The 25,178-nt window shown below is 47.7% G+C and overlaps 1 protein-coding gene across 4 annotated transcripts; it reads left to right on the forward strand.

Annotated features, from left to right (window-relative positions):
* Positions 1–24,922, forward strand: aftpha (aftiphilin a). 4 transcript variants are annotated; one of them, XM_061723536.1, is made up of 10 exons: positions 1–184; positions 3,217–4,590; positions 12,772–12,914; positions 13,029–13,158; positions 13,810–13,866; positions 14,929–15,036; positions 17,468–17,531; positions 21,262–21,345; positions 23,433–23,556; positions 23,636–24,922. In XM_061723536.1, the coding sequence occupies exons 2-10, from the start codon at positions 3,253–3,255 to the stop codon at positions 23,775–23,777; spliced, it is 2,190 nt and encodes a 729-aa protein (XP_061579520.1). In that variant the 5' UTR covers positions 1–184; positions 3,217–3,252; the 3' UTR covers positions 23,778–24,922. The 4 variants fall into 4 exon arrangements, with proteins under 4 accessions (XP_061579520.1, XP_061579528.1, XP_061579537.1 ...); XM_061723544.1 differs by having other exon boundaries at positions 17,471–17,531; XM_061723553.1 differs by lacking the exon at positions 21,262–21,345.
* The last annotated feature ends 256 nt before the right edge of the window (positions 24,923–25,178 follow it).

A 25,178-nucleotide genomic window follows, 5' to 3' on the forward strand; every position in this document is an offset into this window, starting at 1 on the left:
ACCAGCTCCGCCGCGGTGCATGCCGGGTAGCAGCAGCAGCTAGCAGCAGCTAGCAGCAGCAGCAGCGGCAGCGGAGCGAGGCGCCTCTTCCCGCCGTCTCCCTCCGTCCAGCGGACCCCGCGGACCACCTGCAGGACAGAGAGCCCTTCCCCGAGCCATGGGCGTCCGCGGCCCCCGCGGACCGGTGAGTGCGGCGTCGCGGAGCCGCCGCTAGCGGCTAGCGGCTAGCTGAGGGAGGCCCCGGGACCCCCGGTTCCCCCGGGACCGGCGGGTCCGGGGGGACCGCGGCCCCGCTCCCGGGCGGCCCTCTGGTCCTCCCTGGTACTGACTTTCTGGCTGCAGGGACAGCGTTAGCAGCGTTAGCAGCTGCACAGCTACTGATGCTAACGGGCTGCTGACGTCATACTAGCGCTCAGAAACAGGAAGCTGTCAGTTTGTGACGTCACACAAGTGAGGTCCGCGCTGACTCGGACCTCAGGTCGGTTTCCATGGAGACGGGGGGCTGCCTGACGTCACTGGGGCGTCCAGCTCAGCGCTGCACCTGCTGTCAGGTGTTCAGGGAGGACAGGCTCCTCCCACCGCCAGGTACCGGTTAGTAACCGGTTACTAACCGGTTACTAACCGGTTCCTCCACCTGGACTGGTGAATGAGACCTAAACGGACCAGAACCAGTGATGCCCGGTGTACCAATGGTCATATTTGTGAGATAATTTGGATTTAAGTACGATCAATAGTCGTTGAAAAGCAAGTTTTTCTTCACAACTAATTTAGGCCCAATCCCAATACACTCCCTACTTTCTACCACTAGCCCTCCCTCACTACCACTACCCCTAAAAAAGAAGCCACAGATTTTAGGGCACTTGAAATCTTCCCAGGGGCCTGTCCCAATACTCCCCCTACCCCTCGTTTTCATCCCTACTCTGATCAGGAAGCTGAGAGCCAAAAGCTGTTTTAATTTCAGCTGTAGCGCTGTTAATATGGCACTTTATTAAGTTTTAATATTTTTTCAGGCGTAAAAGTAACCGTTAGATCCCCAACCTGGCCTCAGTTTATCCAAATACTTTGATCTGATTTTTCGGGATGATGAGACCGGGGCGCAGCAGCAGCAGCAGCAGCAGCAGCAGCAGCAGCGCGGACGTGATCGCCAGCTCAACAAATGTTGGTTTAATAGATGAAATTATGGTTCCGTGATAAATCGACGCAGAGCCTACGGCGCGCGTCGCCGCGTAACCTACGCCGTAGGCTCTGCGTTGGTGTAACGCAGAACCATAAATCAGCCTTTATTCTGGCGAGGTTGCAACAACGGGCAAACTAGTGATTATGTACATTCACTGAGTGAATATTATGAAAGTAAAATATATATTTCTCACTAGAAATGTAATCAAAACGCATTTATATGCAGAAACTAACTCAAAATATTGATTTTATTCACTAAAAAATAAGAAATGTCCGCCATGTTTTTTTTTTTATTCAGTCCGCAAATGACGACGAAAAGCATTCTGGGAAATTTTTCTGTCCCTAGGTCAGCTAGTCAGGATCGGAAATCCCTCGATCCGTAGAGACAGATTCATAGCCACTACACCCCTTTTTCTTCACTACCCCTAGGTGGAAAGAGGAATTGGGACACCACTACCCTCACGGGAACGCGCAAAATTTAGGGGTAGGGATGAAAACTAGGGGGAGTATTGGGACCGGGCCTTACTCTTATGGCGCTTTTCCACTAGTACCTACTCAGCGGCTCTACTCGCCACGCCCCCGTCTTGCGCTTCTCCACTACGGGCCGAGGCGGGTGGAGGCGTGCAGAGTAGGTACTTTTTCTGTAACCATTCTGCCGAGGTTCTAAGCGTGCTGACTCGGCCCTGAATCTGACATCATCACAATACACAGCACCGATTGATCGGGGGGCGGGGCTGTCAGACATTTGAATCAGGAAGCGGGAATCAGTGCGAGAGCGACTCGTGGCTCGCTGCGATTTTATTCGACAGGCAATGGCAGCGCAAACATCTGTTTGGTGATCCAACTCTGAGGTGCAGATATTCATAAACCTGGTGGCTGAGGAGAGAATTAAATCCCTTCTCAGCTGCTCGCGGCTCTCAGCTGAAAAAAAAGCGGCGCCGCTTGAAGCTTCTTTCACTCTCATTTTTTAACTTGATATCGAACACAAGCCACAGACCCAGCAGCACATATATCATCTCCTCCAGGTTCTACATCTTTAGTGTTGTTGTCTTGTTGGTTACTTCCTTGTTTTGCGTGGTTGATGCATTTCCTAAGAAACAAAAACTTTTCACATCTTTCTCTGTCTCTTTTTCCAGAGTATGTGGTTGATGACTGTTGGAGGTCAACTGTTTCAGATGTAGGAGAGCGTTTAATTAACCTGAACGTGGTTAATCCCCACAGACTCCTCTGTCCTGCTGAGAGAAAGGTGGATCACATGTGACGAGACAAACACGGCCACAGGGCAGTCAGTGATATGTGGTGTTTCAGAGTACTCATGTGATCACAATCAGGATGTCCTGAGGATCAATATGAGCACACGCCTCCCTCTGAGTGTCCTGGTAGCAGCTCCGGGGCCAGGCGGAGGCTGATGCATATTTGGTCCATCCTAGTTTGTTTTAGTTTTTTGGACTTTACATTTAATTTCTGGATTCTCGGAGCTGCTCAATTTCTCTCTTTGACACCATTAAGTTTCCTGTTTGTGCTGTGGTTTTAGTTCCTGTTCCCAGTTCCCAGGTTCCCACTGTGGTTCAGTTTGGTTCGGATGTGCAATATTTCCTGCTGTGGTTTGGGTTTTGCGTGTTGTTCAGTTCCATCCCTGGTTTGGTTTCCGCTCTGGATCAGTTTCCTCTGTGATTAGGTTCCTGCAATAATTTGGTTCTTGCTGTGGTTCAGTTCCTGCTTCCACTATGCCGGAAAGATTAATCAGAGGTCACAAAGGTTTATTTCTGCCGTTCAAAACTAGTTATTTTGCTTCTCCATGAGGAGACACAATGAACATGTGGCACAACATCTGCAGCGCGGTGTCCATAGAAGCGCCACACGCAGCAGTACAGTGGTCGTGCAGCTAAATGACGGACATAAGTTGTCCTGCCCACGAACTATCTGTCAGAAATATGATTAGACATTTTCTCCAACTGTTGCAGTGAATGACAGAACTAGCTTCCTCTCATTCACTGAACCTCTGTGGATCTGACGACGCTGTCTCTCTCTCTGTCTTAGGTGTAGCCAGGAGGACTTGTTGACTTCTGGAGACCCATGGAGCCTGATGTGATCCGGATGTATTCCTCGTCTCCGCCACCGATGGAAGATGGCGCAGAAGATGAAGATGACGACTTTGGAGACTTTGGCGCTTTCTCTGGAGGAGTTCCAAACAGCATCAGCTTCTCGGAGTTCGAGACGCCCATGACCTTCGACCAGAACCAGGCTCTGGCGGCCACGTCTCCACCGGAGCTCCTCGCCAGCAGAGGGGTGGTGGTGAACGGCGTGGCGGCCGCGAGCCACCGGGTCGGCGGCCCCCCTGAGAGAACTGACAGGAGGAAGGTAGTATCCTGCTCGCCGGAGCGGCCGGCGAGTGAGCCTGCCGACTGCAACGGCGGAGGCACTGAGGTGCTAACAAACGGATTTGGTACCTGTGATGTTCAGGGAAGCCCCCCCTCACCGAACTCTGTCCACTCGTCCACTCAGGACAGGGGTGGGGGAGCTGACGAGGAAGAGTTTGCAGATTTTGCTGCTTTTTCTAATGAAGGAAGACCCTGCAGCCGGCAGGAGGAGCCGTCCTCGGAGGATGACATCAGGGACACAAACAGAACCGAGACCAACAGACCCGGGTCTGACTCCCACTGTCTCCCTGCTGAGGACTCTGGGGAACCACATACACACACCCACTCAGAACAAAGGGACGTAGCCTCTCCACTGCAAAACCCTCCCGCTGAGGCAGTTTGCAGTAATCCCTCCCCCACTCTGAACGGAGGTGCGGACAACGACCTGTCCCCCGACACGGCCGGTGACAGCGAGAAGGGCTCTGAAACGGAGACGGAGACGTCACTGGGTCGTTTGCTGTCCACGGACGCTCTGGAGGAGTATGGCGACATGAGCACAACGGGTTCGGCGCCGTCTCCTCCCCCACAGGGCGGTGCCGCCACCCCCACCGACCAAGACGAGGACTTCGGGGACTTCGGCGATGCCGGTTCGTTTGCCGGTCAGGGCTTTGGTGATTTTGAGCAGCTGGAGATCCAGCAGGATTCAAAGACTACAGTCACAGAACAGGACGAAGACTTCGGTGACTTCAACTCCCAGAAGATCCACCCTGGTGGACCCGAGGGGGCGGAGTTTGCCACCTTCCCCGTCAGCGACAGCTTTGGGAACTTCAGCTCAGCGGACGGCGGGGGCGCGGATGCTGGGTGGAGCGCCTTCGGGGAGCAGCAGCAGCAGGAGGAGGAGCAAGGGGAGTCGTGGGCGGAGTTCAGTGCAGAGGCGAGTGTGGCTCCTCCTTCAGAGAGCAGAGGGGAGGAAGAGGAGGAAGAGATGGAGGAGTGGCATGAAGGTGGCGCTACTGCAGTCGTCGAGGAAACCAGCCAGACCGACAGGCAGCCGGTAAGCCCCGACACTAGTGCAGTGGTGACCCTGGTCATCAACTAGACGGCCATGTTCACCCGTGTAAGCTCTATAACGTGTGCTCAGTTTTAGGGGTGGGGGGTTAGGGTTCAAGACTAATGGCCTTTTTCCACTAGTACCTACTCATCGCGCTTCTACTCAGCGCACCCCCGTCTTGCGCTTTTCCACTACGGGCCGAGGCGGGTAGAGCCGTGCCAAGCAGATACTTTTTCTGTAACCATTCTGCCGAGGTTCTATCTGGGCTGAGCCGGGTCTATTTCTGACGTCATCACCCTCCTCGCCACCGATTGGTCGGGGGGCGGGGCCGGGAATCAGCGCGATTTTATTATAGAGCGCAAACGTCTGTTTGGTGATCCAACTCTGAGGTGCAGATGTTCATACACCTGGTGGCTGACGAGAGAATTAAAAAGGGATGTAGACGGGCGATAAGGAACGATCAGATCCAGCAGGCGCTCTGTTTTACTATCAGCCGCTCGCGGCTCCAGCTGATTTCTCATCAGCGCCGACACGAACAAAGGGGTTGCGCAATCGAGTACGTCACAGCAGCTTCACCCCAACCCCCCCACTTCTCACCTGGCTGTGGAAAAACAAACGGGGACAAAGCGGGTGGAGGCGGGATGAGACGTGACGAGCAGAGTCGGGCTGAGTCAGGGCTCCAGAGTGCGACCTATTAGGTCGCATATGCGACCTAATTTATTAAGGTGCGAGTTAAAATTTTATGAGGTCGCACCGGTGCTACTTGCAAGAGGACTAGTGGAAAAAAAAAAACAATTTTTTTTTTTTTCACTCGGCTGTGTTAGTGCATTAATGGAGTGGTTGATAATACAATCTTACTTTCTGGCTCATTCCTGCGAGTCCTATTTCTCCTCTCTCTCTCGGTCTGCCTGCCTGTCTGACTGCACCTGGTCTGCGCACGTTACGTGCACAGCAGTGCACGCGCGCGTACACGCAGCGCGCTCAAAAAGGTAAACAAAGCGCAGTACGAAGCGGTCTATAGTCGATTATTTTAAGAAGAAACATGTGCCAGAGGCAACCATGGAAGGATCCATGGTGGAGGAGGAGGAGAAGGGTTAGCAGAGGGAGCGACAAGAATCATGGATTCTTCTTCTGATGAAGAGAGTGACAGGTTGGCGAAAGAGGTGGGGGGGAGAGTGGGGAGCAGGCTCGCCACCCGTCCCTTGAAATACGGAATTGTTTGGTAATTGGGAATTAAAAGTTGCGTTCTGTATTGAACCAATACGGAACCCCTTTGCGCTCCGTGCCTAGTTAAGCCTAAATTATGGTTCCGCGTTAAATCGACGCAGAGCCTACGCCGTAGAGTACGCGGCGACGCGCAACGTACGGCGTAAGCTCTGCGTTGGTCTGACGCGGAACCATAAATCAGCCTTTACCTCTCACTGCTGCTCACTGCACCGACACGCGCGGCTTTAAACAAACAAAAAAAAAAAAAGTCAAGATGTCTCCAGAGGCTCCAGACACCCCACCTCGTCCTAAAAGAGGAAGCAGAGGTCTCCCGGAGGTGTGTCAGACAGCATGCTGCAGGAACCTCCACAAACATAATATAACGTCACAGAGGAGCCACAGTTCCTCATACCTGAAACATCCCCTGAGCTTGATATGGTGTGATATGGGACATATATTATGCTCTTATTTATTGGTCATAATATACAGGTGAAGGTCGGATAATTAGAATATATTGATAAACTTAATTAGTTTCAGTAAATTCAACTAAAGGTGAAACAAATATATTATTTCCCACTACATGCAAAGGGAGATATTTCAAGCCTTTATTTGTTATAATTTTGATGATTATGGCTCACAGTTTATGAAAACCCCAAATGAAAAATCTCAAAAAATTTGAATATTTTATGAAATCAATAAAGAATTAAATAATCGAAATTATAACAAATAGTTCAGTGGAGCTCCTCATCACTGAACTTTGAGCAGATCTGTTCGGAGTTCCACACCACAGTTCTGAAAGACAAGGAGCTGCTTGTCTTTTGTCGTTTTGTCATTTAATTTGGGTGCGGTTCTAGCCCCTTTCACACAGAGATTCCGCAATATTGGTGTAAAGAAGTCCTGCCAATACGCCGCCTTTGTTGGTTCACACAGAACCATACAACGCCGGCATAACGCCGCTCCCGTCTGTAAATTCACACAGCATGCCGGCGTTCCGCAATCAGAGGCGTGACGACAGCGCCAGCGTCAGCGCTGGCCCCGGCTGGCCCCGGCATGCCGGCTGTGTCATTCACACAGACCCCGTTTCGGCTCTGTGACTACCTCCGCTGCCGGCTTATTGGTGGGGCCACTTGGCCCCCCCATTCCGCCTCCGTGACTTTCACACAGAACAGCGAGGCGGCTTAAAGGCGCAACGTTCCCGCCTCGAACTGGCTGTGTGAAAGGGCCTTCTGTTTAACTGCCCAATGCAGGCAGACTTTGTTCAATTTACGATAACCATGCGCAGGTTCAGGCTGTCTGTACAGTCATGAAAGTTCAATGCTATTACAGCATTTCGTTTTTTCATATAAAATATATACATTTCTATGCATTTTAGACGTTTTGGGGATGTCCCTTTTTTTAGCGCTCGCGAAAATCGCTGAAATCGGGACGTTCCTTATTTCTATTTCTGAAAGGTGGCAACCCTAGTGGGGAGAAGAAACAAAAGTACAGCTTTCAACAACAATGGCTGGCACAGTTCCCGTGGTTAAGATACGAGGGACAGGCCATGGTGTGTGTCCACTGTAGGGCATGTGGCCCGTCAGTTGCAGGAAGGAATGTAACTAATGTTAATTGAGGGAACCTTATTGTAGTGTTTCTAAATATATTATGTGCAATGCAAAATATGGTGCTACCTAATTTGTTTTGGTGCTACTAAATGAAAAGCTAGGTGGCACCAGTGCTACCTGTGAAAAAGTTAGTCTGGAGCCCTGGGCTGAGTAGGTGCTAGGGCTGGGCGATTTTGGACAAAAATAAAATCCCGATTTTTTTTTTTTCTCTGAAAACTCCATTTTCGATTTCGATTTTTTTGGTAAAACTACAAAAGTCAATGGAATAAATTGTTTCAAATATTTTATCTTTATTTTTAAAGAAAAATAGCTAACAAATTTCCCTATTGGGAATGAAGTGCAATTGAAAGATACTGTAAATCCTCCTTGAGTTTAGTAAAGTGACAACATTTACAATTTTCTTGACCAAACAAAGATGACTAGACGAGCTCTGTCTGTAATGCAGCCAGGTACAAAAAAGGACAATTGATTTTCCGATTTCCTTTTTTTTAACATCGATTGTGATTAATAAATCCGATTTAGATTTAAAATCGATTAATCGCACAGCCCTAGTAGGTGCTAGTGGAAAAGAGCCACAAGAAGACGTGAACACGTCATGAACAGACAGGAACGTAGCGGGCACATAAAACCGTCACTGGCAACCAGTAACTAGCCACGCTGGTTTTTAATACTAAACACTAGTTGTTAAAATTAACAAAAACCCACCAAAGCAACAGCCCAAGAACAACAACAAAAACAGCCTGAATTCAGAAAGTAGAAACTTTGGTGTTTCACCATCAGGTTCCAAAGGAAAACTCCACTGGTGCCATGGAAACGCAACCACAGTGGAGCAGGATTTATCCAAGCACGGACCCGTCAACGGGTCCCCTTCCTCCCAGTATTTGTCCCTGTTCACTGTGGTGATGAGGGTCTGGTACCTTCCCATTCATAGCCATCTCCCCTGGGTCAGAACAAGCTGAACCAATCACAATGAGGGAGGGGGCGGGCCTCATGCAGGAGCCTGATCATTCAGAAGCGCCCAGACGGGAGCAGGATAGCCAATAACACCTCGGATCAACTCTGACCAGTGCCCAACAAGGTAATGGTTCACTTGGAACCAAAGGAACAACTAAGCTAAATTAAGCTATTTAGCTAATTTTACTGATGTAACATGCCAAGGCTGACATCTCCATGGACGGTCCAGATCCCCCAGATTAGTGGTCTCAAGCAGGACTGAGCCGGGGCTCCAAAACCCTGATTTTGGTGTCCTTAATGTTTTGGTTGAATTTAACCTAAAGCTAGACTGGAAGATTTACATTATTCCTCATAATACCAACCTATTTCCTCTGTTTTTATGTTTCCAAACACCTGAACCAGGTTCCTTGTGCCTACAGCATCAAAACATGACATTTTAATAAAAACAGACGTACACACCGGCTGATCTCCATCCTCTTATTTCTAGAGATGCACATATCAGGATTTTGAGGGCTGATCACCAAAAGCAGTATCTGTCGATCCCGATATTTCCGATCACCGATCACGGCGTGAAATCCATAGATTTGTCAATATTGTTGTCTCATGTACAATACTGACATTGTATTATTGGGTATCAAAATGAGGATATGAGAAAGTATCATGAATTGGGTTGAGGCAATGTGCAATATTTCACACTCTAGAGACGACTTAGACTCAGTTTACAAAGAGTAAGCGTAACTTACTAGCTTAAGCTTTCTTGTGGCATTTCACTCAGAGTTGATACAAGTTGTAAACTAAAAACATTAGTTATCCTGTGAAAAAAGGAATTATTGTGACTAGGGCTGAACGATATACCGTTATCGTATCTATATCGAGATATGAACATTCAAGACATTAATAACGGAAAAGCAACGATATAAACGATATATTTCCGCTCGCCCTGCTTGTACAGCTCGAGCAGTCTCCATAAACACTACTTTTAAGATTGCCCTTGAACGCACCACTACGGCCAGCCAACCACAAAGCTTATTTCATGCTTGCTGTTGATCGACAGCTGAAGCCAACCAATGACAAACATAGGAGGGAGGGAGTGAGGGAGACTGAGCCGCACACAGCCACACACACAGGAGAGCGGAGAAGAGCGGAGAAATCCAAACGGAAGTAAAGAGACGAGTGCGGAGGATAATGCGGCCGGCGGCAGTGCAGAATCTAATTTTGTGCCAAAACATAAATCATCCTCCATTATTTGGAGGTATTTTGGATTTAGAAAGGATGATGTCGACGACCAGAGCGAGGTGTTGTGCAAGTCGTGCTTGGTGAAAATTGCGACGTGTCCATCCGTTTATAAAAACGAGAAATAAACCAAAATAATCCGTTCCCCATCTTTTGTTTTGATAATAAAAAAATAATTGATGTGTTTGAAAATCGAAATTGGGAATTAAAACAGCGAGTGGAAAACTCTTTTCTCTATTTCCTATTCGTTGGAGGATACTGAAAAACAAGGATTGGACAAATGGGGGGATTGCACATGCGCAGTAATAAATTAAGAAAGTTGTTTCTGGTTCTTTTGTTGATCAGATTGAAAGTTAACATTTTTAGATATTTAATTGTTGAAACAGAAAATAAATCAAATATGAAACCTGGGAGTGAAACATGAGTTTAATCTGTAATCTGTCTTCACTCCGTCATGAAACTGCAGTGATGTTGTGACAGTCCGTTCAGCTGCAGCGTCCAATCAATAATCAATAACATGTACTGAACTCTAACTCTAACTGCATTGGTTATTTATCGTTAAAGCGGAGCTACAGTAAAATATTTTTATTATTATTTATTATTGAGTGACTTTATGTTAATGTTGATGACTGGGAGTGAGTTCTAATCAATAAAACTGCACTCTTTTGATTTCTGATGTTTTTATTTTTCAGAAAAATGCTTGGTTTTCACCGAACCGAAGTCATATCGTATCGTATCGATATCGAGATATTTGGCATGAATATCGAGATATGAAATTTTGTCCATATCGTTCAGCCCTAATTGTGACCCAGGAAACTGTTGTGAATGAAGCACAACTCTTGAAATGTCACTTGTGAAGCCGACTGACACGATTGTCATCCTGCGTGAGACTTTGGACTGTGTGTAGTCTGGTATAACTCCGGCGGGCATTCGGCAGTGAAATATTTACGACCCAAGCAGCTAACAACACGTTTAAACCCGACGTCTTCTACAACAGAAATGATGATCAAGACCTATGAATCCATTACCTTACAATGTAGTTCTTTATTTTTCTTGCTGTTGTTGCTGTCGTTTATTGGTCTCTGTTACATTCATCTGAGTAAGCAGTGTTGCTCATTTTCTTTCTCTGCCTTAGCGGCAGCCAACTTTGACAATTCAATATGTCTTAACAGCTTCGTTGTGTTGAAATTCTTTTGTAACATTCCTCCTCGGGGTATCTCCTTTACACACAGCTTGCAATCTGCAACTTTGTTAAACCTTTTCGGACATTGTAAAAGTCTCATACCGGCGAGGCCATTTTCAGTGTTGATGCTTTTAGAGACTGCCATGACCTGGGTCTGAGATGCGGGAACGCACGCGCTGGTGGCGGTTTGGTGTTTTAATCGGTTAATCAGTTGCCGATTGATTGGTGCATCTCTACTTATTTCCATTCAGACGTTGGTATCAGAACCAGAACAGTTCTCAAACAAGTTTCACTTTTCAAAAAGTGTTTTTCAAACAGAGTATTTATTCAGTGGTTATCCGTAAACAGTAGTGCAATGCTAGCAGGATTAAAGATAAAAGCAGTGACGTGTGTGGCAGGTCAACTGCGGCACATCTACCTGATCAATAATCACAGCGTGTCCCCAGTGGGGTGCGTCGCATCACTCCAGGCTGTCTGTGGTACTTTCTGTTCACTCATGCATCAGTCTCAGGTCCAGCAGTCAGGTCGGTGTGGTAGACACCGCTGTTTACCAGCAACACGGTAGATATCGACAGGGGGTGAATCCGGGTTTTATTTTGACTGAGGTTGGGCCCCGAAACTCCCACCAGGCTCCTGTTCACAAACCCCTCCCCAGGCCGGACTCCAGGGTGGGACCCTGGGAGCCCACGTGCAGTTAAGGGACACTGAGTTGAACTTTTTCTGGAAACTGTGAGTCCTGCTGAATAGTTTTTGGGCCGACCAGTCACCTGGGACCAGTTTGCCTTGGCAGACCCAACCAGGACAATAAAGCTCCTGGAATGACTGGAGTTCACAAACCCCTCCCCCGTGGTGAGGTGGCGATTCAGAGATGAGGCTCGTCGCTGCACTTCTGCATCCGGGGGTGAGCCAGCTGAGACGTTGTCATCAGAGAATGAAATCATCCTTTCATGTAGACGGTCGGAGCCTGTTTAAAGGGGATGACTGGTGACACTGATGTTGATTGGAGCGCAGAGAGCTCCTGCAGGCTCCGCCCTAACCTGCTCAGGTGCATTCCTCTGTCATGAACCCGCACTGGGAAGCCTCTGTGCGGCTCTGCAGGATTCCTTCGCCGCTGGAACCGGAACTCTGGAGGCGTTGATCTGTAAACGAGCTGCAGCCAGCGACCATACCGGTGTCTGCACGTTTCTTGAATCTAGGCCCCTAAAACTGCCAGCGGGTTAAGCAAGCAGCTCACATTCTGAGAATACAGTCCTCCTGCAGCAGTCGCAGGTTCGAATCCTGGCCTGCGCACCTTTGCTGCACGTCATCCTCATTCTCTCTCTAACCCCTTCCTGTCTGCAACTTGAACTTCAACTTGGCCACTAGAGCCACAAAAAAATCTTAAAAAAAAAAAAAAAAGTTATCACAGTAAAAAAAATATTGTTTTATTTGTCTGAAACTCAAGATCCACTTGAAGCAGATGATTATTTGTAGAAATCCCCAGAATTAACCCTGCCTTATATATTAATTGCAAAAAAATTATTTGTCAACAAAATACTCTGAAATTGCAGAAGAAGCAGCGTGACTCAGGCGTCGGAACCTGGTGCTAAACTTCAGATTTAATGTGAAATTTCATTTCTGCAAGTGGTCAGGAGCATTTTGGGATTCCTTTGGATCTGGAAGGCTTTGCAAATTTAGAACCTGTTTTTGGTCATATGGATCACAGACTGGGAAGACGAACCCTCCACGGCGTGTGACGAGTGTTTTGAAGACTGTCCGGTCTAAATCAGGACACTAGTGTTCGGTAGAGAACCTGCACGTCAGGATCCGCTACCTAGTGGTCTATAGAGGATCCGCAGGTCTGGATCCAAACCTTAGTGGGTCGGGTAGATGATCTGCAGGTTTTCTTTGGCACGTTGGTGGGACTTGATGACTTTGACGTGGATCAGACCGTAGAGCAGGAGGGCCTCCCCTTCATGAAACCGAGGCCTGGTCTTAGCGCTGACCTGGTACTGATCTCTGCAGGCGTCGCTGTCCTTCCGCCTGGAGAAGCTGTTTCACAGCAGCTTCCCTCCGACCGCCGTCCAGCTGACGGATGAGGAGGTGCAGACCCTGAAGGTCCAGCTGGAGCCGGACCAGGACGATGATCGGGGGATATCAGGCCACCGGTGAGTTGTTTATCTAAATCAGATAATTAAAACCACGTAACAAGAGAAGTGAAAATGCTGTTCATCTTAAACAACGGTGGTTTGATGTGGTTTGCGTCTCATTGGTTTGTGCAGGTCGGTGAGCGTCGCGGTGTGGATGCGGCTGCAGGATATCCACGAGGCCCTGGGCCTCCGGTACCAGTGGGGGGGCTCCTACTGCAACAAAGCTCTGCTGTGCTGCCTGGGAATCGACACCCGGAACATCGTAAGTCCCAGTCAGACTCAGAGATGCATTTAAGTGTCTTCAAAACAGTCCTTCTGCACACAACAGGTGGGTTTTCTGCCAAGTCCATCCAGAAGTGTTTCACAAACAGTGGAAGCCAGGTCACATGACGTACCAGAAAGAGTCCTGCTGTGTCTCTCTGTCGGACCTGGCTCGTCTGGGGATGCTGGATGTGCTGGTCGGATACCCTTTGTTCTTTGGGCTTTGGTTGTTGGCAGACACTTGAATATTGAGCCAAAACCGGACCTTTACAGCAGTTTCAGTGGCAATATCAGAGATGACCACTGAATGTAGTCCACGCTCAGCTAACACAACCTGGCTGCTCTCAGCGGCGCTAACTCTGTTTGTGATGCGGGTATCAGTCAGACTAACCATGTAAACCGCAGGGAGAAACCTCCCAGTATCCCTCAGACGTGGCCGGCTCCTCCTGTAGGCGATAGCGGGTCTTGACGGGTCTTTCTAGTAGAATGATGATGGCTGGAACAGTTGCAGAGGACGTCACGTTCCTCTCAGAGGAGCGTATCAGAGAGAAGACGCAACGTCGCACAACGAGAAGCTGTAGTGAATGTCACTTAAAAAGTAAATGTTTTAAATCGGTAAACTGTCTCCTGAGCTGCTGTTTTCTTTCTGCAGCTGTTCACGGGTCAGAAGAAGCAGCCGGTCATCGTGCCCATGTACGCCGCCGGTCTGGTGAGTTCTCCCTCCTAGCCACTTTTCATCCTGTCTTACAGTTCTCCATCTTCATCCTGAAACAGCTTCACACCACATTCACGCCGCACTCACGCCACAGATGATCTATGATGTCACGAACTGACTCTGCCCAACCCCAGTTAATCCAGCCTGGGGGTTGGTTAGAACACGCCTACTTTACCTCAGTTACCGCGGACTAGCCCTTGTAGCTTAGCTCATGCTAACATTAGGCGCTCAATAACATTACCAAACATTCATTCTGATCAAAATATCCGTATGATAAAAGGTGTGGCTGCCTTGAGTGACAGCTGTTGTGTAGTCGACCGTGTTAAAGGCTTTTTGTTGAGCTTTGATTCTGAGATGTGTATAAAACCCACCAGAACATAATCATTATTGTTTCAAATATAAGTTGACCACCAGAACCAGATCTAGGCCTGGAAAGTCCCGGGTCAGAAGGTGGCTCAAACAGAACCACGATGCTGGACTCAGCACAGCGTGGGAGCAACAGACGGGGCGTGTCCTGGGATCATCCCTGCTCTCCACAGGCCGTTTCTGGTTGTCGGGAGGGCAGGGACAGGACTCAAGTTGTCCTCCATTGTCCTCCCGCCTCCGTGTACCAGTTCATAAGCTGGACTCTTAACTGTGTACCCGCCTGCGTGGAAGTAGGAAATGTGTCTGGTGAGCTGAGGTCTGTAGACCGCCGGCCAGGTCCACCTGGACCGGCTCTGCTGCGGCTGAGTCACCTCGCTGTGCTGCAGTGGCTTCAGTGGAGCTCTACCGGAGCTCCAGTGGTGCTCGTTTCAGATGATGTAGAACATCTGAAACGAGGATAGATAACCAGACTTGATCCGAATGACTGCTGGTTAACGTTAGCTAGCATCTTGGGTTACCATATGGTAAGATGAGCTAAAGCTCCTAGTGTACCAGACTTGTTTTCTCCTCCCACTCGTTTCTGGAGTTTGGCGGAGTCAGCTCCTGCCAAGATGCCGTCAGAACCAGCATCGGAGGATGATAATCCTGAGCTGCTCGCACATTTCTGACTGTTTTTGTTGTTGTTTCCAGGGGATGCTGGAACCGACCAAAGAGCCCGTAAAGCCCGTCTCTGCAGTCGAGATGATCGCCTCCATCGCAGCTCCAGAGAGAAGCTCCTGTCCGACGGACACAGTCCAGGTGTCTGAAACACGCTCACACACACAAACTCAGGATTATTCTGCAGCACGTTTGTTTGCAGAATAAATCTGCTGCAGATGTGATGAAGAGTGCGTCTTCACAAAATCATCACCTCATGATCAAAGTTCTGCTGGTTTCCTGCTGCTGATCAAACTGGAGGAAATGTTCCTGTGGGGACTAGTTTCAGCAGCAGATTAATGATCCGTTGCAGTGTTTCCTCAGGATTTCAGGAGGAGCAGATGGTGGATGAAGTCGTTGTGACTGAAGTGGATCAGTCCACATCAGGCTTTAATCTTTGTTTCACCTGGATGTTCTGTATCATTCAGAATTAAATTAGATGAACAGCTTCATTATTAAGAAAAACCCTGAAATTAGAGAGAACTGAAAGACAAGGGGCCTCGTGTACAAAGAGCGCGTGGATTTCAATGTGAATCCGTGCGTGGAATTCTTGCGTACGCAAAAAACAATTCAGATGTTCAAAACTGTGCGTACGCCCAAATCCACGCAGGTTTCTTTGAACATCACAATCAACGTGGATTTGAGCGCACATGCAGGAGAACAACACTCCTACCTGTCTCCTCCCTCAAGTAGATGTATTTGAATATGATAATGAGGATAAATATCCATTAAAAAACGGCTCATCCTAACAAGGAACTTGCAAAAACAAGTAAAACAAATTTAAAAAAAAAACATCGGACGTGAGCTGGAAACACTCCTGTCAGAAGTTGAGGCTGGAAAAATAATTTATTTGGAGGCATTTCCTCTGATTTAATCTGTACAAGAAAACAGAGTAACGTACTGTAGTTGTGTTGACCGCACTGCATTATGGGTATCATTGTTCTTTGCTTTGTGTTGTGTTCCATGAAGAGTTGTAGGTTAATTATGTTCGTACGGGTTTGTGAATGTTAATATTTAGCGTTAGTGCATCATTTCACTCTTGCTTGTATTTTAAGAAATGACACCAGAAATTAAGTTGGTGGGATGAAAAACGGCTCCTCGTTCCGCTTTACTGTCACGCGTTTTCTATACTAACGGATTAAGCCAACGTACACGTGTATTGAGTTTTACACATTGTAGATGTTCGCGATCACCTCTCTCATAAGTATAACAATGTGAACAACATAAACTTATATGTTTATTTAAAAAAAAACCTTTACAGAACCGGTTTTTCGCTGCAAAATGTATTTTAATGTTTTTCTGTTCAGACACAGTTATGGGATGTTTAAGATCTGGCTTCAATCTCCAGTAGTCGTCCCATACGGTCGTCATGGTGACAGATGTCGGACCTGTCAGCAGCTCCAGCTGAAGCATCATGTTGGTCTGAACCGGAGCAGCTGGTCCAGTTCAGAGCAGAGATCCAGAAGGATCCTCTTGGTAATAAACCAGCAGATGGTTCAGTCTTAGTCCTGGACCAGCAGGTCGGTGTGATCTGATCATCACCAGGTTCCTCTAACGGAGCCAAAGCTGCCAGCGGGATATAAAGTTCATGTTCATGTGGTTGATTGTGAGATTGTTGCAGCTCCACTCTTGTGTAATTTATCTGGTGATGTGGGGACTGTCGTGTCCTTCACGTGGTTGTGAATTTATTGTTGACGTCAGGTTTCCTCATATTCTGGACTTCACTGCATCACCAGTGAGTGTCGCCAACGGACAAAACCTCAGAAAAGTGCGTACACCAGCCTTAATGTGTGAGTGAAAGACCGCAACTTTCCACGTTCAAATTACTTTTTGAACATTCGACCTTGAACGTAGAAAATGGCGTACGCATGTTTTTCGTGCGCCGCACTCTTCGTACATGAGGCCCCTGGAGTTATCCAAGTCCGGTCCCGGGAGGTCGGTGTGTGAGGAAACTGCTGCCATGACAGCAGGAGAGAGAAGACGATTGTTCCCTTTTAGAAATCACAGCGCTGTTTAAAAAGCAGAAAAATTTGGAAAAGGGAAGCTAAGTCATCTTGGTTGTTGCTGTTTAATAAAAAAAAAATATTTATTACGAAAGCTGTCATTTGGCTAAACAGTTAACCTATCAGTAAGTGCCGTCCCCTTAGTTACCCTCTATCATTGTTTACGGTTTTACAGAGTTGACTGAAGGAAAACCAAGATGTTTCAGACTAAAAGGACCACTCTCAACATGCCGCTAATAAGAAGCCAACGGTTCGATGACAGAGTTGATTGAACTGTGACATTATTCACTTGATGATGCTAGCGGCGGCCATGGTGGATTCTGACGTCGGGGGAGAAACCTCGGGGAGGTTTCTCCTCCGCTGGTCAGAAGGGGCCCAGAGGTCACGATCCAGAGTCAAAATGAAACCTTGGTCGTGGTGCGACAGCTGCTCGTGTGCTGGTGTTTACCAACATTGGTGGGAGGTTTTAGAGGCCAAGTGAATGCTGGGAGAAACTACAATGTGTTTGTCTGACCTCCTCTCTCCTCCAGCAGGAGGCGCTTCCTCCCGTCCAGTTCGACTGGAGCAGCAGTGGCCTTACGAACCCGCTGGATGGTAAGTGACCCCACCCTGAACCTCCTCCTCCTCCAGCCGCCGGTAGCTGCTCTGCTAAATGCTGTCCTACAATTATGGGAATTATCGAAGCTGGAAACTTTCAAGGCAAATGAACTGGAATAAATGGAAATGTACAGAGTGTCGGGTCAGCCTGAAACAAGGGGCTGAGACGCGAGATGTGGGATAGCTAACACTGTTTCTTTGATGGTCCAAGAGGTTAACAAGCCTCAAAAGTAACAGGATAGCAGCCTTTAAAGGCCTGTTAGGCTAGCTAGCGAGCTAGCATCTATATCCCTGTAGCCTTTAAGATGCTAACCCTGCGTTCACACTGAAAGCGTCAAAAATCTCCCGACGCCTGCATCTCGCGGTTTGGTGCGTTCACACTGAAAGCAGCATGTACTGTCGACGCCTGCAGTGGGCGGGGCTAAAGCTGCGCTGCAGAAGTGGAGGGAACAGTGGGAACAGCCTACTCATATAGCGTACACATCTTCAGTTTCCTATTTCACCATAGATCACACTTTGGGACGCCTTCTTTATATTTTAGCGTTATTTCCGCGTAGATAAGAGTGAGTTTGATGCTCCTTTAACAAGTTTGGTCCGCGGATCAACATCAACCGCCAGAGCCCAGTCCCTGTGAACCATAAATCCGCCTAGGCTGATTTATGGTTCCGCGTCACACCAACGCAGAACCTACGGTGTAGGGTACGGGGCGACGCACACCGTACCGCGAGCCTACGCCGTCGATTTAACGCGGAACCATAATTCAGAAGCTGCAGTCTGTCTGCAGTGAACACTGACACACCGGGTCGGAGCGGATTTGGTCATGATGTTTAACCTGTGTTTTGTGATTAATAAGCACGGTTTTTAATTATTTTTCGTTGGATCAATGTAGCAAATAAAATCGTTGGGACCATCCAGCCACTCAACCATCAGATACGTGTTTCACGTGATCAGTTCAGGTAAAACGGCAGTCAAATCAGCAAATATGTCATTTTGCTGGATGAAATATATTAATTCCTGACAAAATAAGTTTGTTAGTGCACAGCTCTGCTCATGTACGCATGTGAATCAGTGTATGTTTGTGTGTACATGAAAGTACAATCTGCATTGAGGGTTCTCGCTTCGGGAATCCCGGTCTGGGATTGGACGACGCCTCGGCGTCGCCGCTGCTCATCTTAGGAGAAACTACACTCACAATGAAAATGTGGGCAAACGAGACAAAAAGTTCAGATTTAATGGAACATTCCAGAAGTAAACAAACCCGAGGTTTGTTAGATGTGCGGAGAATAAACCTTCGTTAGGCACCTTTGTTGGCAACCTTTTATGAAAACCTCTGTTAAGGAACCTTCACGACGTATTGGACGTCTACAAACCAATGACTACGTAGCAGCGACCAGATGGAGGTGTCTGTACACATTCTGATTTAACATGACCTCAGCGGGGACCGTATCCACGTTACCGAGGAGGGTGGATTAAAACTTCTCTGTATTTTGACGGCGCTCCATCGGTTAATGTTAACGACCATTTTCCTGTAAACACATCTTCTGTTCTGGGCCCTGCACTGAGCTCAGGTCTCCTCCCTGCTTGAGGAGTTAGCAGGCCGCTTCTTTTCACCAGACAGGGTGACATAGGGATGGACGTAGCGCATGGAAGGATCACGTTATTCCTGCCAGACCCCCCCCCATCTGGTGCCCCGGCTGGCCAGAGGGGGCATGTATAGCCCAGGACTGCTGCATGTTTTTGTGAGGGTAGCTCACATGAGCTACCCAAGGGAACACGGGGAGAACATGCAAACTCCACACAGAAAGGCCCTTTCACCAACCCCACTCAGGGTGTGGGACGTAGGGGTTGATTTAACCCAAGAATGTTTGTTCCTGTGGTGCGACCAGACAAAGGACGTCAATAGATTGAGTGTGACAGGATTGGGTTTCCTGGATTCAAATACGGATGAACTAGCTGTCTTTAAGACGCCATTATGGTCCTGGCTCCTTCCACGAGTCGTAAGCGGGGAAAATAACATCTGAAAAGTTTGAGGTGTGTTTGATGAACAGACGTTCTCCGCCAGACTGTGTTCTGATTGGATCTCGGCGCCAGTGTTCTCCACGCAGCACTTTCAATCCTACAGGATCAGCAAGTTAGATTATTGTGATCCAAGATCAGCGATGTAGTTTCTGTCAGTCTTCTGGCGCCTCACACCACAGGAGCATCTGCAGAACCAGCGTGATGATCTGGTCTTCCTGAAGAGAACGTGTTCCATCGTGGCCGCCCGGCTTTGATTCTGAGGGAACGTTTCTGGAGCCGTACCAGGCTGTGTGAAAGCAGACACAAAAGTGGAGGTTCAGAACCAAAACCATCAAAGATGACCGTCGTCCACCTGATTCTGGGTTTTCAGGGCACGAGAAGGGACCAGAGTCAGAGGTCTGTCATCAGATCAGAATACTTGATATTATGTGGAAACAATGGTTGGTTCAGATTAGGGATGAACGATTAATTGCATTTGCGATATCGTAATGCGATAAAACAAGATTTTCTAACCGCAAAGGCTGCGATTTGACCAGTCACGTGATCTGGTCACGTGATGTGCGAGTGAGCAGAGCCGGCAGGGAAAACAAGTCAACAGTGCCGCGTAACCTATCTACCATGGCCTCAGTGTTGGGGCTCGGCCGGGTGGGGATTTCCTCCGCAGCTCGCGCTGGGAGCGGCGAAGAGCACGAGCCGGCGGACAGTGGAGTCGCTCTGAGCCACACCTGCAGCTCGTCAGCTCATCAGGAGGTTACAGAGCGGGGCTCCCAGTTGTTCATTGCTGGTTCGTTTTGTTAACTCTGAGCTTTCTTGGTTTGTTTGTTAGTTTGCTGGTGGTTTTTTTCTCCCTGTGATTTTTGAGTTATTTGTGAAGAAGTTCTGAGTTCCCCGTGAGGAAGGTTTTTTTGTTCCCTGTGGGAGTTTTTCTGTGTTTTTCTATTAAACTACGCCTCGTTTTGGCTAAAGTTTAACCCGGTTTGGTGTCGTGCGATTGGGTTCAGAGAGAACGACCCATAACACTCGTGTGTACAGACGTGTGTAGACGTGTTAAAGAGGTAAAGACACAGATTTGTTTTCTTTATTGTTGTAATCTGTGCTTTAAATAAATCTGACATTGTTTATTATAAAACAGACTGATTTATTGCTGTAGTTGAAAAATACATGAGAACAGGACCTTGAAAAAATAATCGCATATTAAATCGCAATATTGAGGAAAAAAATCGCAAATAGATTATTTTCAAAAATCGTTCAGCCCTAGTTCAGATCACTTTCTTCTCTGCTTTCACGCTGGCACGTCAGCTGGTCTCGGTCACATGATCAGTCTGCATCTCTCAGGAGGATGTTTTTTTCTGCTCAGCTGAGTTTGTCTCTCTGACTGCACCGTAGTTTCCTCAGTCTCCTCCCCAGATGTTCCTCCTCCACAGTTACTGTTCTGGTTCCAGCACTACTAGACTTGGTTTCAGATCTGCTAGTCCTGGTTCCAGCTCTCTTCAGAAACTGGTGGTGACATCACAGGGGGCGTGTCCAGTTCTTCTTCTGTCGGGGTTTAGCAGCAGTTAAACTGTGGGCCTCAGCTAAGCTGCAGTAACATCGTGTGGACTCTCACTAACACTCTGCATGTCCAGATCAGAGGTCTAACATGTAGCTGCTGCATGACTCCTTCTCTCTCTCTCTTTCTCTCTGTTAACCCCCACCGCCCGGCTGTCAGCCAGCGGAGGCTCGTCTCTCTTAAACCTGGATTTCTTTGGTCCTGTGGAGGATTCAGGCTCCACCAGCTCTCCCTCCATCCCAGGTCAGCTGCTGCTCAGACTCCCCCTCCTCCCTGCCTTCATGTTAGGCTCCGCTCCCTCTCTCATTCTCTCCGCTCCACAGAGAGGGCAGTTGGTGCAGCTCTGATCAACGTTTGGTTGTTACTTATCAATGTTTCTGTAGGACAGGAAAGTAATTTCCCTCCAGAGGATCTAAGGGCGTGAAGTCGCAGGTTCCGGAAATGTTCATGACTGAACATAAGAAGGTGTTCAGGAGAAACATCAGTGACTACGTTTACATGCATCAATAACCCTTTTAAAGCCTGAATATTAGCAATAACCCGGTTTCGCACGGCCATGTAAACACCAATAACCCCTTTGAATAACCCAAATTTTCTCATATTTGCGTTTTTAAAAATAATGATAAAGAATATGACCCCTGGGTTACTCCTTTTTTTAAATTTTTGTTTATTTTTTAAATATTTGGTCATGTAAACGCCAAACTGAATATCCCGATCAAATGGAATATGAATTTGTTTTTTGCGCATGCTCTGTTAGCAAGGAATCTTGGTCTTTTGAGTCCAGGACCTACTTCTAAACATGGAGAAACGCAAAACCACGCCACACTTTTGGAGTGAGGAGGAGACTAATCACTTCATAAATGTAATGAAGGATATGAACATTTTGGCATTTGTAGACGGTAGAAAGTACCAGGATAGCCAGATTTACAAGAAGGTGAGCGAAAAGTTGCACAAAGCAGCATTTGTTTTGAATTTGGATACAGGAAGAAGAAGCAGAAATGAGGCTAATTGCGTCATGACGTCCTCCGTGCGTCGCTGGTTTGATCCAGATATCCCAAATGATTAATTACCATGTAAACAGGGATAACCCTGTTTGCTCACGCATGTAAATGGAATATTCCGACTGTTTCAGTAACCGGAATATTAGCAATAACCCGAATTATGACTGCATGTAAACGTAGTCAGTAAAATGCAGAACTACCAGAAAACCTGGGTCCTCTCAATGTTCCTAAACGAGGTGCACATCAGGCCGGTGTTCAGAAGAACTGGACCGCCGTCGTAGATGAACGAGGCGTAGCTCCAGAGGCCTTTTCATGCTCTGCCTGGCTGGTCTTCAGCAGGAGGGTCCTGGTCCTGGTTTCTCCCCTCCTAAAGGGTGTTTTTACCTGCTGTTGATTGTCTAGTAATTTATCGGGGGTCATGTTCTGGGAGGGGTCAGAGTCTGAGAGGGAGCAGTCGAGTCAGGGAGGGAGGGGTGGTTGGGGAGAGAGGGGTCGGAGGGCTAGAGCTGGGAAAATGAGTCAATCAAACTTGTGTGCAGAAGTAGAGATCAATCAGTCGATTCGTTGATCAGAATTAGACGACTGGTGCCTGATCGCCGTTCAAACTCCATCAGACCTTCAAGAGTGTCAGTGGGTGTGGGGGGGGGGGGGGGGGGGGAGTGGTGTCTTCAGGTCTCTAATGGCGCTTTTACACCAGTACCTACTCAGCCCGACTCGACTCGCCCTCGTTTCTTTTCAACACCCAGATCAGAAGTAGGAGGTTGGATTGAAGCTGCTGTGATGTTTGTAGCCCTGAGCAGACATGGACTGAGAAAGCTCCTGGTATATTTTTTAATTCCTTGTCGCCCCATCTAGCTCTCTCTGGATATTTTCCTCAGCCACCAGGTTTAAGAAGGTCTTCACAGATTTCTGTGCAGCCATTGTTTTTCGAAAAAAATGAACAAGAAGCCACGAGTCGCTCTTGAAACGATGTCACATCCTGACTCAGACGTCTGACTCCAACCCCCCGACCAATCGGTGTCCTCTAGTGTGATGACGTCAGATACAGCCGACTCAGCTGCTTAGAACCTCGGCAGAGTAGATACAGAAAAGTATCTACTCTGCACGTTAAACCCCTAGTGGGAAAGTGCCAAACCGAGTGGAGGCGAGTCGGCTGAGTAGGTACTGGTGGAAAAGCGCCATTAATAAAATCCCCAAGTTACTTGTAGTAATTTCAGATCTTCTCCACATCCTGCCCGTTACGATGCTCATCTTTCCTTCTCGTCATGAAAGTCTACAGAACTTCTGAGTTCTGGCCCTTTGTCACGTTTGCCCTCGTCTTGGTTTCAGGCGTCGACCCCGAGCTCTTTGAGCTGACGACCGCCAAGCTGGATCCCGGCGGCTCCGGCAGCCGGGTGGCCGACGCCTTCGCCCGCCTCATGTCCACCATGGAGAAGACCAGCACGTCCACCAGGTCAGTGGCCCCGCCGGCCGGGAGGCATGAGCTGTGGCTGCCGCTCTCGGGTCCTTAAAGCTTTTGTTTTGTCGGACAGGAAACCCAAGAAAGACGAGAATCTGAGCGAGGAGGCGGCCAAAGTGATCGCAGCGCTGCCCGACCTGTCCTTCATGCAGGCCAAGGTGCTGATGTTTCCCGCCACGCTGACGCCGCTCGGCTCGCAGGCCACGCCTGACTGAAGCTCCGCCCCTGGACACACCCTCATCACCCCGCCCATGTGTTTTTCTTCTGTTGCTGCATATGTTTTGCATTCCTATCACGTTTAGTTTTTAATGTTTATTTTTATTTTATTTTTGTCTTATGATTTTTCAAAATAAAGTGAAGCATTTACGGAGGGAGGCGGGGCAGCGCTCTGCAGGTTAGTTCGGATCTGTAAACTCTAGCTGTAGAAGTGTGTGTGTGCGTGCGTGTGCGTGCGTGTGTGTTCACATGTAGACCAGTTATGTACATAATCAGGGATTCAATGTTTTATTTTGATTTCTGACAATTTTATTTTGGCGGGTCTCTGAAGGAAACACTGGCTGAAGCTCTTTCAATCAAACTGAAGTGTGTGCATATACATATCCATATGCATATACATACATACATATGTATGTATGTGTACATACATATATGTATATATATACACATACATGTATATATATATACATACATGTATATATGTATGTGGATTAGTACGTTTATATACATATATTGGATCTTTATACATATATTTATGGACTTGAAACCACACTGCCTGCAAAATCCAGCTGAATGTTTCGTCCCCTCGTCTGTCCGGAGGCCTTAGTTTTTACCCTGCTGTCCTTAGATTTTACCCAGGTTGTCTTTAATTCTCCTGCAGCTCCTGCTGGCGTTCTTGAGGAGCTGCGGTCCATCCTGTCTGTTTTTATTCTCCGCTTTCCTTCCTCTGCTGTTTCTCATGTTTTGGGGGTAAAAATGGAACATTTAGTATAAAACCACTGAAAGTTTGTGAGCGTGGAAGTCCAGCTCGTGCCCGGGGGGGGGCGGCTCACGATGAAGGGAATTAAGGGACCAAAGTCCACGTCTGTTTGTTCGCTGTGTTTGGTTTGCTCATACTACTGTCGTCTCCCAGGAGGATTTTGCACATTTGTAAAGATGAAATGGATGTAATCATAGTTCACTGTGGCTTTAGACCGTGTACAGTTAAACTATGGGCTGTAAAATGTTCCGGAAAGTTCCTATGGAAAAAAAACTGAGACTGGGGAGCCTGGGGGGATCATGGTGCATGCCCAGGTTCTCCTGAAACTACAGGTGTGTAAATTTACTTTTAGTGTACACAAGAAATTAAAATAATTTAAGAGAACTCTGTGTCCTCGGTTCTGTTTCTGTGTGAAAGTAACTGAAGGTCTGGTTCTGTTGGACCCGCTCCAGCTGGAGCTGGTTCACCTTTAACTCTTAGATCAGAGTTTTGTTTTTTGGGTTTTGTCTTATATAATTTGACACAAGACGTTCAGCTGACGGTGGAGCCAGTTGTAAACGATACTGATGAACTCTTCAGTTTTGTGTTTTGGTGAAACATTCTGTCCCAGCTGAAGTTCTGGTTCAGTTCTAAGTCCAGA

The sequence above is a fragment of the Cololabis saira genome, chromosome 1 (assembly GCF_033807715.1).
Source record: "Cololabis saira isolate AMF1-May2022 chromosome 1, fColSai1.1, whole genome shotgun sequence".
In the NCBI taxonomy this organism is placed as follows: domain Eukaryota; kingdom Metazoa; phylum Chordata; class Actinopteri; order Beloniformes; family Belonidae; genus Cololabis; species Cololabis saira.

Coding starts and splice junctions, on each gene's coding strand:
- aftpha (XM_061723536.1), top strand. CDS start 3,253: ATGGAGCCTGATGTGATCCGGATGTATTCCTCGTCTCCGCCACCGATG. Junction 13,867..14,928: donor CCATGTACGCCGCCGGTCTG/GTGAGTTCTCCC, acceptor TGTTGTTTCCAG/GGGATGCTGGAACCGACCAA. Junction 17,532..21,261: donor CCTTACGAACCCGCTGGATG/GTAAGTGACCCC, acceptor CCCGGCTGTCAG/CCAGCGGAGGCTCGTCTCTC.